The sequence below is a fragment of the Triticum aestivum genome, chromosome 4A (assembly GCF_018294505.1).
Source record: "Triticum aestivum cultivar Chinese Spring chromosome 4A, IWGSC CS RefSeq v2.1, whole genome shotgun sequence".
Lineage (NCBI taxonomy): Eukaryota > Viridiplantae > Streptophyta > Magnoliopsida > Poales > Poaceae > Triticum > Triticum aestivum.
Window position 1 is genome coordinate 9572559 of NC_057803.1, and position 13026 is coordinate 9585584.

At 43.8% G+C, this 13026-nt stretch overlaps 2 protein-coding genes across 5 annotated transcripts; one reads left to right on the plus strand and one right to left on the minus strand.

Annotated features, from left to right (window-relative positions):
- Positions 1-3057: 3057 nt before the first annotated feature.
- On the plus strand, positions 3058-9267 carry LOC123081565 (putative MO25-like protein At5g47540). 4 transcript variants are annotated; one of them, XM_044504125.1, is made up of 11 exons: positions 3058-3686; positions 4430-4591; positions 4745-4863; positions 5060-5134; positions 5345-5438; positions 5678-5737; positions 6172-6240; positions 6734-6832; positions 8586-8630; positions 8729-8831; positions 8905-9267. In XM_044504125.1, the coding sequence occupies exons 1-11, from the start codon at positions 3498-3500 to the stop codon at positions 8994-8996; spliced, it is 1107 nt and encodes a 368-aa protein (XP_044360060.1). In that variant the 5' UTR covers positions 3058-3497; the 3' UTR covers positions 8997-9267. The 4 variants fall into 4 exon arrangements, with proteins under 4 accessions (XP_044360060.1, XP_044360061.1, XP_044360062.1 ...); XM_044504126.1 differs by having other exon boundaries at positions 8932-9267; XM_044504127.1 differs by lacking the exon at positions 6734-6832.
- A 2240-nt stretch (positions 9268-11507) lies between these two features.
- Positions 11508-12029, minus strand: LOC123081566 (uncharacterized). The gene has a single exon (XM_044504129.1). It carries the CDS (start codon positions 11918-11920, stop codon positions 11672-11674), a length of 249 nt encoding a protein of 82 aa, XP_044360064.1. The 5' UTR covers positions 11921-12029; the 3' UTR covers positions 11508-11671.
- Positions 12030-13026: the final 997 nt, after the last annotated feature.

Below are 13026 nucleotides of genomic sequence, written 5' to 3' on the forward strand. Positions count from 1 at the left end.
CGGGCGCATGATGTGGCGCCTCTCCCGCGGCTTTTCACCGACGAGGATCGTCGTGTCCACCGGAGTCGGCAGCATCGCCTCGCCATCGCAGAGAAGGACGTGGAAGCCTTGGTGTTGTGGCGTGGAGGCTACCCGCAGGACATCGTCGACGAGCGCCAATTCTACAAGCAATTGAGATCGGAGAGGGACGCGAGGAGGAGGGAGCGAGCCGCCTATCGGGAGGACAAGCGTTCGCGGAAGCAGACAACTCAATTGAAATTGAAGCTACGAGAAACAGCGGGTTGGGACTTTGAAGACAAGGCGTATGCTGACGCCTACATTCAGACATCGGAGGAGGACATTACCGAGTCGGAGTCAGAAATCGACGAGTAGTGGTCTTTTCTTTTTATCTGTGTACGCTAGAATTATCTATGTATCCATTTTTATCTGAAAAAATGGCCGGTGGCGTCGGCGACGTAGCAGGCGGGCGAGGGCGTGAATCCAATGTGCCACCGACCAGCGGGTCCGATGAGGAAAGAGGGCGAGCGCGCGCGCGTCCGTCTCGTGTCCGCGCCGACGCAAATCCGGCTAAAAAAGAGCCTGAAATGGGTCGCCCGCGGACGAAAAACGGACGCGTGTCCGTTTGAGTCGGCGCGTTGGGCCGCCACTTTTGTCCGCGCCGACCCAAACGTACGCGGGCGGACGAAATGAGTCGCCCCATTAAAGTTGCTCTGACACACCTTTTGCAATGCAAGCTTGTTGAATTACTACTTCGTCGCCTCACCATCAGAAGCACAAAATAATGGAGTGTGGGAACCACAAACCAAAGCAATCATGGCATCAAAGTCGGTACCACCAATCACCAAGTCAGGCTGAAGCATCAGACGCGAATCCGCTAGATTCGTGAGATCAACAAAAGACCACATAATCTCTTGGTGATGCATGGAGTAGGCCATAAAGGTCGAACCAGGACGGACGCATAGTTGTGAGACTAACTAGATCATAATTGGCACGTGTTGCTGCGCCTATCTATTTTTCCAATATATTGATAGTAACCTTTACAAATATATAGATCTGGAAGAAAAAAATCTTATTTTCAGTGAAAGAACTTCTGAACCATCATGTAGGCGAACCAAATATTTATCATTTTTGGCAAGTGTCATCTTCTATAATTTCCATGTCATGTTGGCCACTCTCTTTTTTTTAGATGATATTGGCCATTTTCTTGGTTTCATGTCTACCAAGATTTTGTTAGCATCTCATAAATTGGATCATAAATCTACAACCCAACATTTATGACAACCAATGTGCCAAAAGGTGGCCATGGAAGGAAAATGGAGCCCAATGGCATTCCATGACACTGCTATTGTACTACTCTTGACAAAACTTCTAAGCAAGATACAGTAACATGATATCCTTATAAAGTCATATTTTCCCTTAGTTATATATATGTAAAGGAGATAAGCAATACCATTAGAGAATGGAATATCTGATACTACTAAGTAGCAGATGCATTAGTCAATGGGCCTGTGGAAAGCTTCCCAGTGCTCTCAGTGGATGGATTAGCTCTTCCAACCATTGGTGCGCTTGATACTCTCAATGCTTGAATCATGTATATTTGTATAGAAAATGAAAATAAAAATAATACATATATTGAACCAAAACACAACAATAACCTTTCTGTTCTGATCAATACAAAAAATGAAAATTTAGTATAAATAACAATAGTCAAAAACACTGCAAAAATACTACTTCCTCCGTTCACAAATATAAGATGTTTTAGATATTTCAATATGGACTAATATGGACTTAAATGAGTGAACAAACACTCTAAACATGTTTATATACATCCGACTCAACAAAAAAAGTTAGAACATCTTGTATTTGTGAATGGAGGAAGTATTTGTGAGGTGTGTGGCTGCACTTGGTCACAACAACACTCCGGATTCACAGCAGCCAGATCCTCTTCTCCTTTCTCTCACAGACGTAGCAACCGAGCAATTTTTACATTTTGTTTTATGATGGTAGTACAAGCACAGTAGGCCAGTAGACCCAATTAAACGTAAGACGCCCAAAAAAGCCACCGGAGCAGCAGCCCGAAAAGTTCAACGCAACCTAACGCGCGAGTTAGTCTGCACACGAGATTTAGGTGAGACTAACGACAAATCTGACAGGCAAAATGATTAAAAGTGGCGATCCAACGATTAGAAATATTGATGACCTGAGAGGGCTAGGAGGGTGCTCAGTTTTAATGTATCTAAAAATGTTTCTTGTGTTGCGTGCCACCGCTGATACTTCGTTGCCAAAGTGTCATCATTTCATTTGTGGTTATTCCCACCCGTTGGCGCATAGTAGGTCTCAAAGACTAGATGGGTTGACAAGAATGCTTGCCAACATCTAGGTCTTTCTATAGTTTGGCCCTCCCCCATGTTTCCGTCATATCGGTGTAGCCTTTAGTATTGTCATGAGACATGTGAAAAATAATGGACGTTTGGTTCTTGGATCTACTCCATCTGTTCTGAACTATTTATCATATATATGGATGTATCTAGATGTATTTTAGTTGTAAATACATTCATTTTTGTGACGAGTAATTTGAAACGGAGGGAGTACAACTTTTCCAGCGCCGAAGGTCTGTCTGTGGGACGCTGGTCAGGTAGGACTGTCAACAGGTAGGCTCGAGTGATGAAACGGCATGTGGCGGCATAATGACCATTCAGGAGGATGAAGACAAATCCCATGGACTTTGATGTAACCTTTTAAATTTTTGTGGGGTGTTTATATTGCTGGATTTGAGGGTTTTTCTACCTGGGTATGTCCTTTTTTGCTTCGACTTTTTTTTCCGCTTCCCCTCTCTTCTCCTGGTGTATAAAATTAGTATTTTGTTCACGGGTGGGTCAGTTTTTTTTTGTGACAGTTTTTATTTATGAGGAGATCCCGCCGGACTAGAATTCAGGGCCCATACCACTCCGTGAGGTCAAACTACGGCCGAAGGCCCGTCATCTTCCTGGGCCCATAGCCATACTACGAAAATAAAAATCAGAGCGACAGCGCATGTGCATGCAGACAAACCCGCAGGCAGCCGCGCGATAAACATCCAGATTTCACGCGATCAGTTGTAATCTTCCCACAAAATGGAATGAACACGATCCGATCCGATTCCATCCCATCCCATTCGTCTTGATTCACTACCCATCCCATCCAGTCCCTTCGCCCTCCTCCTCCCCGCGCCGCCGCAGGCCGGCCACTTACCGGTCGCTACGCCCACCCCCCGGGAGGCGACGAATTACCTGCGGCGCAGTCACACTGTAGAGGAGTGTCCCGCCCGAGCCCTAATTCTCAATCCGATCCCCACGCACTCACCGGCAGGGAACCAGCGGCAGCGCCAAGAAAATCACTGGGTGGACACCGCAGAGCTATCGTGGAAAGCGATCGATCTGTGCGACGGTGGGCGGCCAGCCGGCCGGCGTGCAGCCGTGGTGGCTACGTCCATCGGTCGTCCAGGTCAAGATCGATCCATGTCGGGGTGCCTGTGGCCGTGCGTGTCCAGCGCCAATGCCATGACGGGGGGGATGGGCGGGGGGTTGTTCGGGCCCAAGGCCAGGAGCCCGGCGGAGCTGGTGCGACACACGCGCGACCTCCTCCGTTTCATCGCCGACCATCCGGAACCCTGCAGCGGCAAACTAGAAGCCAAGCGCGAACAAAAGGTGCTGCGCCTTTGCCTGCTCAATCTATGTTACTCCGTCGTTAATTTATTGTTAACAACAGATGCAAAATATATTGGTGTTTATCTATATATAATTATATATGGACCACAGTAGTTCGGTGTTGGCAAAACTTTTAGAAATCAGTCGACTCTGCTCACTCTGTGATCAGCATGTAGACATATATCAAAACACAGAGAAATGGTAGTGGTCATGCTGGTAGTTTGTGTGTGTGTTAGGGGGGGGGGGGGTTATGGAAGTATAAAAGGAGCAAACAGCTGGTATTTGTGTTTCAGTGAGGGTGATTATATAGGAGCAAACAGGACATCACTAGTATTTGTGTTTCAGTGACAACGCTAGAGTGGAGTAAACTAGGCGAGTGCCTGAAAAGAGCATGGCTGCATTGAGACATTAGAGGTGGGCATGAAAGCAAGAAGGCGGGCAGCCGAGATTCGTGCTCGAGTTCTTTGTCTAGTGAGAATGTTTAGTTTGAGCGGTGCACTTTTATGTTTATAATGAGCAGAACTGCAGAAGTAGAATGGTATAAACTAAGTCAAGATAGGACAACCTTTTCGTTACATTGATTTATGTGTAATAAGAGGGTCTGTGTTTGATGAAAGTTAAGTTTGAACAGTGCATTTATAGTTATAATTATAAATGTCATTTGGTTCTTTCAGTAAGCTTATTCGTAGTTGACACTATGATACATGTCAAATGATTAAATCTACACTTGACTGAATATGCAGATTACAGATCTAAGCATAAGTGTTAGGGCAATGAAATCCATTCTCTATGGAGATGGCGACGGTGATCCTGTTGCCGAAGCATGTACGCAATTGACAAGGGAGTTTTTCAAGGATAATACTTTACGTCTAGTAATTGTTTGCGTTCCACATATGGACCTGGAAGTAAGTTAAAGGATTCCAGGACACCTTTTTTTTCCAACCTATAGAAACCTCGTTTTTCCAATCAGGAACAACATTGGATCCTATCATTATTAATATAGATTTGGCTTTTAAACTTCTAATTATTTGTAAGTGGAAGTTTGTTTCTTTTCTCAGACTCAAAAGGAAGTAACTCTAGTTTTTGCAAATCTGGCAAGACAAAAGGTAGATTCAAGGATCCCTGCCTCTGACTACTTGGAAGTTAACCAAGATCTTTTGGATATATTAATGGCTGGGTCAGTAACCATTCGGCTTCCTTTTTTGCACCTTGATTGTGTGTCAAAAGTTGTGTCCATCTGCTCTTAATTACCAACTATTTATAATTCATAGAAGTGCTTTATTTTTTCATCATATTTGTCAGATTCTTACTTGTGATGTTAATTTATAATAAGTTTGAACTGAACACATGCTATTTCTGTATCCTTTGCGCAGGTTTAATAACAGGGACATTGCGATACATTATAGTACAATATTGAGGGATTGCGTACGCCACCAAGTTGCTGCACGGTATGGCCATGATTTACATATAATTATCTTAGGAGAAAGGAATCTATCTATACAGTAACTCGTTTTCATGGCCAAACAAAGTTATGTATAAACAATAGTATTTCTGTTATCCAAACATCATGATTTGCTTTGATGACTATTATCACTACTGATTTTGAAGGTTATTTTTTTGGTTTGTTGTAGTAATAAATATTCAATAGTATTTTACAGGTATGTATTATATTCTCAGCATATGAAGAAATTCTTTGATTATATCCAGTTTCCTGACTTCAGTCCATCATCAGAAGCCTTCAAGACATTTAAGGTTAGTACGTAAGTTTGGAACCTAATCTTTACTATTAGAGGGGATTGTTCTAAAAGACAGCCCCAAAAGCAGCCCCTTACTCTCAGTAGATCCTCATTTGAATTGTCTCTTCACTGAGTCTTCTGAACAATTATAACATTTGATCTATAGACTTGGATCTGAACAGCGAGGTGGCATTCTCAAATCAAGTATTTGTGTAGTGTTTTTTATGACAATTGCTCTCATCACACATGTAATAGGAACTCCTGACAAGGCATAAATCATCAGCAGCTGAATTCTTCACGAAGAACTATGATTGGGTAAGGTTTTCCGGTTGATAGATTTTTAACATTTCAGAAAATTAATTCGATAATCATATCCTGTCATAAACTGAAATGATGCTAGTAATCAGATTATTGTTGACAATCTCAACGAACCAACTTATGCATCTTTACTACTTGGTCTAATAATTGCAATATTTGTGATATGTTTTGTTAGCCTACCATTTATTTGACAAAAACAAAAACTACTAGTGATACGTGGTTTATCATGAGGTTGCACACAAGCGAACTCACACACAAAGATGAACATTGTTTATAATACAGAAATAGAAGCTTGAATTCATAGGCCAATCTCAAACGTAATTTGTCCTAAATCACCAATCTTTGATAGGGGACCCAATGATTATTCATAATATGTGAGAATTTCCGTTTGGGAAGCTGCATGTATTCTAATTGTACAAATCATATTTCAGTTCTTTTCAGATTTTCACACGAAATTGCTACATTCTTCCAACTATGTCACCAAAAGGCAGTCTATTCAGGTATACTTTTTTCTACACTTGTGCTTCAGTATCTCCAATTGTTTATTTTCTACTCCCTCCTTCCCAAAATATAAGGCGCATTTGACTTTGCATGGTCTTTGATGCATGATTTTGACCATTAATATATACCGAAATGCATACGTTGAACATTTATCAATTGTATCATGGTATTTGTCTCTAAGTGAAATCATGAGTTGGTTGCGAGATCTTATGGGTTTCACCTCTAGCCTACCCCAACTTGTTTGGGACTCAAGGCTTTGTTGTTGTTGTTTTTATTGTATACAAAAGTGAAAATCTTACTCATAAGTTGTGCAATGAAGACCAAAAAAGTTAATGCGCGTCTTATATTTTGGGAAGGAAGGCATTTTGTATCACATTTAATCGACAATAGTTTTGCTTATGCTTATTGACCTTTTAACACCGACAATTTGATCTCTCGCGTCTAAGCGATAATGGTTTTCCTTAAACTTGTATTGCATGGTATTTCTTTCAGCTATTGGGAGATATTCTATTGGAGAGAACAAATTCATCAGTGATGCTGCGTTACGTCAGCTCAAAGGAAAACCTCATAGTTCTAATGAACCTTTTAAGGGTAACACGCCATTTTATCATTTTGATGCTTGAATAGAAACTCATGCTTATAGCCGCTACAAGTTTCCTTAGGGCATATCTAATGTCGACTCGCAAATTTCCTCCCGCATCCGTCCGTGGACAAGGGGGGCCAGCCCGCGGCCACGGATGCGGGAGGCAGCCATCAACGCTGCCCGCATACATTTCAACTACTATCCGAACTAACATGACCAAATTCGTGCAAACATGACTGAATTTCATATAAACCAGAAGAGATTCATGCAAACACGGCGGATTTCATATAAACATGTTGGAATTCATTACATTTCGGACATACTTGAACTAAAAGCGGTGTTCGTCTGAATCTCGAGGTATAATACCTAATCTAAATGAACGTCGGCGCCCGTTCCCTGTATCCGGTCATGAGCCCTAAGAACTGAAGCTTTGCCTTCTCTAGTTTCACCTCGGCGCTCTCTAGCTCCTCCTCCGGAGCCCCCGGGAGTGAAGCTGCCAGCCTCCACCTCAGCTAATCGGCCAATGATCTTCAGCCCACCAAGCTTGGCTGCAACTGGAGGGTAGGAGCGGTGATCTTCTTGGGACCAGAGCGGTGGTAACCTGCCATGAACTATTCCTCGCTATCGGAGGTGCTGGTGGATGTGTCGGCTTCGTGGTCGTGGCGGCGGGGCACGGCCGGGGCGGAGCCGGCGATGTCGGTCTTACCCCACACCTCGTTTGTCGCCTCGTCGAGCTCCTTGCAGGCGGCCTCCAGTTCCACCTGACGCTGGAGGTATAGCCATCGATCGAGGCGGATCTGGCAGATGGAGCGGTTGGACTAGCGATCTGCCTGCCGGCGTTGAGCCGCTCCTCCGTGGGCTGGTACTCTTGGAGGAGTTGGATGTTGTAGGTCGCGTTGACCTGCGCCTCCCGGCTTCTCCTCCCGCTCCTCCTGCACCATGTCCATGTAATGATCATGGTCCTAGCCGATGATCATGGTGCAATGCACCTCTAAGGGTGGCGATGGTGATGAGGATGGCGCCGGCAGCAATGGCGGCCATCTCCTTCTGCTCCGGCGATAGTCTGTTCGAGAGAGCTTTGGAGTGTGAAGAGGCCATGGTGGGAGTTGTGCGGAAGAGGAGAAAGGGACCGGAGGAGGATGAATGCATCTATGAACGAGGCTGCAGTTTATATAGCGGGCGAATGGCAATGGTAGGCGGTAGAGGGACGGAGGGGTGGCGCCGGAGTAGGTTCTTCGGCAAGTGCGTGTCATTAATGTTGGCGGGAGACGGACGGACGGACGGCCATGGTGTTGTTTGAATGCAGAGCAGTCGCGTACACCAGGAAGCGGCGCGCGCGGCATTATCTCTGCCGGTGCGCCGCTTCAATGCCGGTCAGTGAGAGGTCACGTCTGCTCTGGCCGGGCATGAATGTGGCATTGACGCTATGGAGCGGCGCTGATCGTTTTGGGCGGGAAGCGTGCGGACGAGTGAGGGAGTTTTGGTGGGACAGGACGGTTAGGCGTGGGCGTGGCGGCGGTCCAGACGTCCGCAAGCCCCCCCCCCCCCCCCCCCCCCGCCGCCTCACGTTTGTCATACGGACCGCCCTGCGGACTGACAAGACCGATACAAGCCCGCGTTGGATGGCACAACACGTCCGAACAATGCGGTCCGGATGTATGTGGGCGGGTTGAGAGTCGGCGTTGGAGATGCCCTTAGCCAGGCTTTTGAAAAATGAGAAACTTTATTCAACTTGTAATTTTCAATTGTTCGTATCATTAGGATCCAAGCCAACCTATACAAGTGGAGGCATTTCATATTTTCAAGGTACAATGCCAAGTGCCCATTTTTTTCCACCTACCTATTTTCTTTAATTTGCATGTATATATAAAACTAAACATGTTGTTTCTTGGTTGCGTGTCTAGCTGTTCACTGCAAATAAAAATAAGCCTCGTGACATCATCAGCATACTGGTGGCAAACAAGAGCAAAATCATCAGGTTCCTCAACGCCTTCACTCTGGAAAAAGGTAAAAAAAAATTAGGTTTGCACCTTAATTACTTACATCTCTCCACAGTTAACCGGAGGTGGTTATCCTAAAGGGGTTTCTCTGGCGCTGATCGATGCAGAGGATAGGGTGTTCGAGTCGGACAAGGCCCAAGTACTCGTCGACATCACGGCCTTGAAGCTGTAGAATCGGATGCAGTGTCGACATGCCTTCTTCTTGTTCTTTTGCCTTAATTATAATACTCCATAAAACCGACTGGGAAGTTGGATTAGGATGCCTAGCTGTTTTGGGCAACATGTTGCCCTGTTTCATCCTTGAGCAGAGCAGAAAAGAAGGAATTGCTTTTAATTTGATTTGCTGAGTAATTTAAGAGTAGTGCAATAGACTTCTTGCTGCAAATCAGTAAAGCACACGGTCATGTACAAATAGCTTTGACTTTGGCTCTGGGGATTAATTTCATTTCAGCATTAGTAGAAGATAACAGTTACTTTTTGTAAGCAAAAGATTGAACTAATTAAGCAGTGAAGAAGCCACGAAAGGCTGCCTAGCCTTGAACTCCTCCGCCACAGACGCTATGTCCGCCATTCCCAGCAGCAGCGACTAGGTAAAAAAAAACTTGACTCCTAAGTCTCAAGCACTTCAATAACTCATCGGTTCTCTAGCTTTGATCTCACAGCTTAGTTTGTTGCTATATGTGCTTTGCTTTGGATTTGGTGCATTATATGGTTGGTCTCCATACGTGTTGGTTGCTATGCTTTGCTTCATTTATAATGCTAGTTTGGAATGAATATAGGTTTTTCATTTTTCTCAATCTGATGGCAAAATGATCCTTTTTTTTTTGAGAAATGGCAAAATGATCCTTGAACAGAGTTCAGCAGTCTATCGGGGGCATGGCCCAGGTACATTCAGACCTGGTCTTGATATGACTAGGCTGGCCTTGGTGCAAGATAACAAAGCGAGCCCCTTTGATTCAAAACAAACAACTGCACTGGTCACTTGAAGGAATTTCTTCTAACATTTTTTGATACAAAATACTCCCTTTATAAAGAAATATAAGAGCGTTTATATCAAATTAATCTATTCTAATAGATCTTTATCAATGCATACCGTAGCTAGAATCTTTCTTGTGACGCTGATGATCTTAAATAATGTTTTAATAATTTCAATTTTGGGAAACTGTTTTCAACTGAAACTACAACCATGGGTATAAATTTAATTTGATAAGCAATGTAGATGCGTTAAAAAACTATATTTCTAAGAAATCCAGACATCTAATAGCGCACATTGGCTCCTCTAGTAAGGTTATTTGCAATATTCTTAATTCAGAAAAAAATCAGAAAAATAATCCAAATAGACATTGGATAAACAACTGTAAGAATAAGTTTCAGCAAATTTAGTGCATCACTTACATAGCTCAACATCATCCAATGACTTCAAGTTTGTCGATCAAAGAAGACCTCAAATATACTTTTGAAAATCTTATGTTCCTCAATTTTCTTTAGTGAAGTACTTGTCATTTCCATCATAAAAAAACTGAACTTAGAGAATATTCTCCACTGCTAGAATATTTTAATTATTATTTGCATCATCATTTTTTCTTCCAAGTAACATGTCGCTTTTTTGGAAATGATGATTTCATATTCATAGTATTCATATCATCTACAAGTCCTTTGGTGACAATCATCAGAAAATCAATTGTGCCATCAATTTGTTCAATGTAGAGTTGATGCACATGTATAGGGTTTGTAAGTTTTTGCTCATCATATTTTACCGAAAATAAACTGTCATTCCAAATTGCAATACTAAGGAAAACTCAAAAGTACACACTGAATCATACTCTAGACTTCAAACAAGGGTTGCCTTAATTGAGGAGTTTGATACTATAATAACCTTGATGCATTTAATTATATTCTCCCAACGAGTACACCTAGTATAAGAAATTTTGAATAAGGCAAGGTAAACTTCCATCTTTTAGTTGAGCTAGAAAATATGTCCAATAACTTTACCACAAGAATTCAAATCGAGGTTCATACTGTGAAACATACACACCGCAATATCACACTATTTGTTTTTTTAAGAGCATCCCACGACCGTCCCAACTTAAGGTTTTCCTCTTTCCCGGCGGTCCTTCAAACCAGAGGCCACCGTGGCTACCTCCACATCTTCTCTTAATCAAGTGACTCCCTTCGGCTTGGACGGATCGTGGGATGCTCTCCCTTTTTCCTTTTTTTTATGTGCTTAGCACAAGGGTTATCTATAAAGCGAGACGAAATCTTATTCCAAGAGAATTGAAAAGAACCGAGCGATCTCCCTCTAAATCCACGATTGAGAAGCTAAAATCTGACTGCAGGCAATGGAGCTGGCCTGCATGCTACCTACCTTTAGGCAGGGTTGTCCTTTGTCAGTTCGGGTTGGGTATGGCCTTGGTTTTGGTGGCCGTTTAGCTTCCGGTTCCTTCTCTTTCAGTTTGCAGTTGTTTCGGTTGGCCCTAGATCGGCTTGTTGCCCTGTACCATATAACTTGTTCCGTTCTGTTCCCTAATGAAGTACATGCGGCTCACTTGCGTCGTTGAAAAAAAAAATCAGCTGCTGAGCAATCGCGGTGTCGATTGTCTTGTTGTTCGTTTGTTTGGACTTTGGACTAAATTTCGAAGGCAAATTAAACAGTAAAAATGCTCCAATTCAGGAATAAGTGCAGTACAAATATAAGCTAGTGCTTCCTCTTTGTAAATCAGTAAACTACATCATGGTTATGTACAGGTGACAAGTCAATACTGCAATTGACTCAGGGGAGGGGGGGGGGGGAGATACAGGTAAAACTCTTCGAAATTAACTCCATTTCAGAAAGAAAAAGATGACTAATTAAGCAGAGAAGAAGCCGTCGAAGGCTGCCATGGCGATCGGGGTCTTGGGCTCGGCCACCAGGTCGGCCTTGACGAGCAGCGCGACGCGCACCTTGACCCCCGACGCCCATGAGCCACACACCTTGGTCACGGCCCGGAAGTTCTCCCTGCCCTTGGACGCCTCATCGCCGGCGCCGGCGAAGGGCGCCCCTCGCTGCAGCCTCTTCTCGAACGCCTCATCGGCCACCAGCATCGCTATGTCCGCCATTGGCTACCGAAGTACCGATCGATCAACACTCGGATATGATGGAAACTGCTGTTGCTCTGGAATAGATGCTGTGAAATGGGGATGGATGGATCTATGGCCGCGGGGTGCGTATTATATAGGATGGCTCTCGCTGCGTGTTGATTGCTTTACTTGGCTTTGCTTGGTTCGGATAAGCCTCTCCGTTGTGGGTGATCGGTCGCCGGTTTTGTATATTACTGGGTGCCGTTTGCTTGTTTTGTTTGACGACTCCGCGCGCTGCTGCAGCTGTTTTGGTGGTGAGTTCCCTTTTTCAATCAAATCCCGTTGGCCGGTGGGTGGATGCTTTGGAGCAACCTGAGAACTTTCCTCTTTATACCAAAATTTGTGTCTCCTATCACGTCTGCCATGTGGTAGCAACATGAGAACCTGACGTAGCAACAAGAGATAATCAAAGAGAAATGTTGTTCTCTCCTGCCTTGACGATAAGCCATACTGAGTTTCTGTAATTACAGGCTGCTTTTATCTGTAGAAGTACCTACTTTTATGTAGACACTGAGAAAGGTAAGTTCCAAGTGTAAAAATTCTCTCAAATGAAAATCTAGAAACGTGTGCCAAAACACACTGTATCGACCAAAACCATGAAAAAAGGCTTTGAGTCTTAACATAAAAATTGGCTTTCACCCAGTTTTATATACAAAGCAACACGGCCGAACCGATACGAGGTGAGGAGTTCTCTTACAAAGCAGATTAAAGATAAATAAAATTACAAGAGTCAATGGCCGAGACAGGGCCCTAGCCCCCCTAACATCATGGATTTGCTACATAATTCCTAATGAATAGAGCAAAATTAGTGATGATTTGCTGGTAAAAACCATTTTTTCAGTGGTTTGACCTTCCCCAATCAACTTTAAGAGCACTTGCCCCTGGTAGAATTTTTCTGGCTCCGCCACTGACGAGAGTGGCCACACCCTATCAAGAAGCACGTGATGGTACTAACCGGAAGGAAGACCGCACCTCCAAAAGAAACCACCAGACATTAATGTACCACGCACATCAAGTTGTCGCCGAAGAAGACCCCCTGCCATCTCTCTTGGCAGAGCGCCGATCCGGCTTACAGACAACGAGGA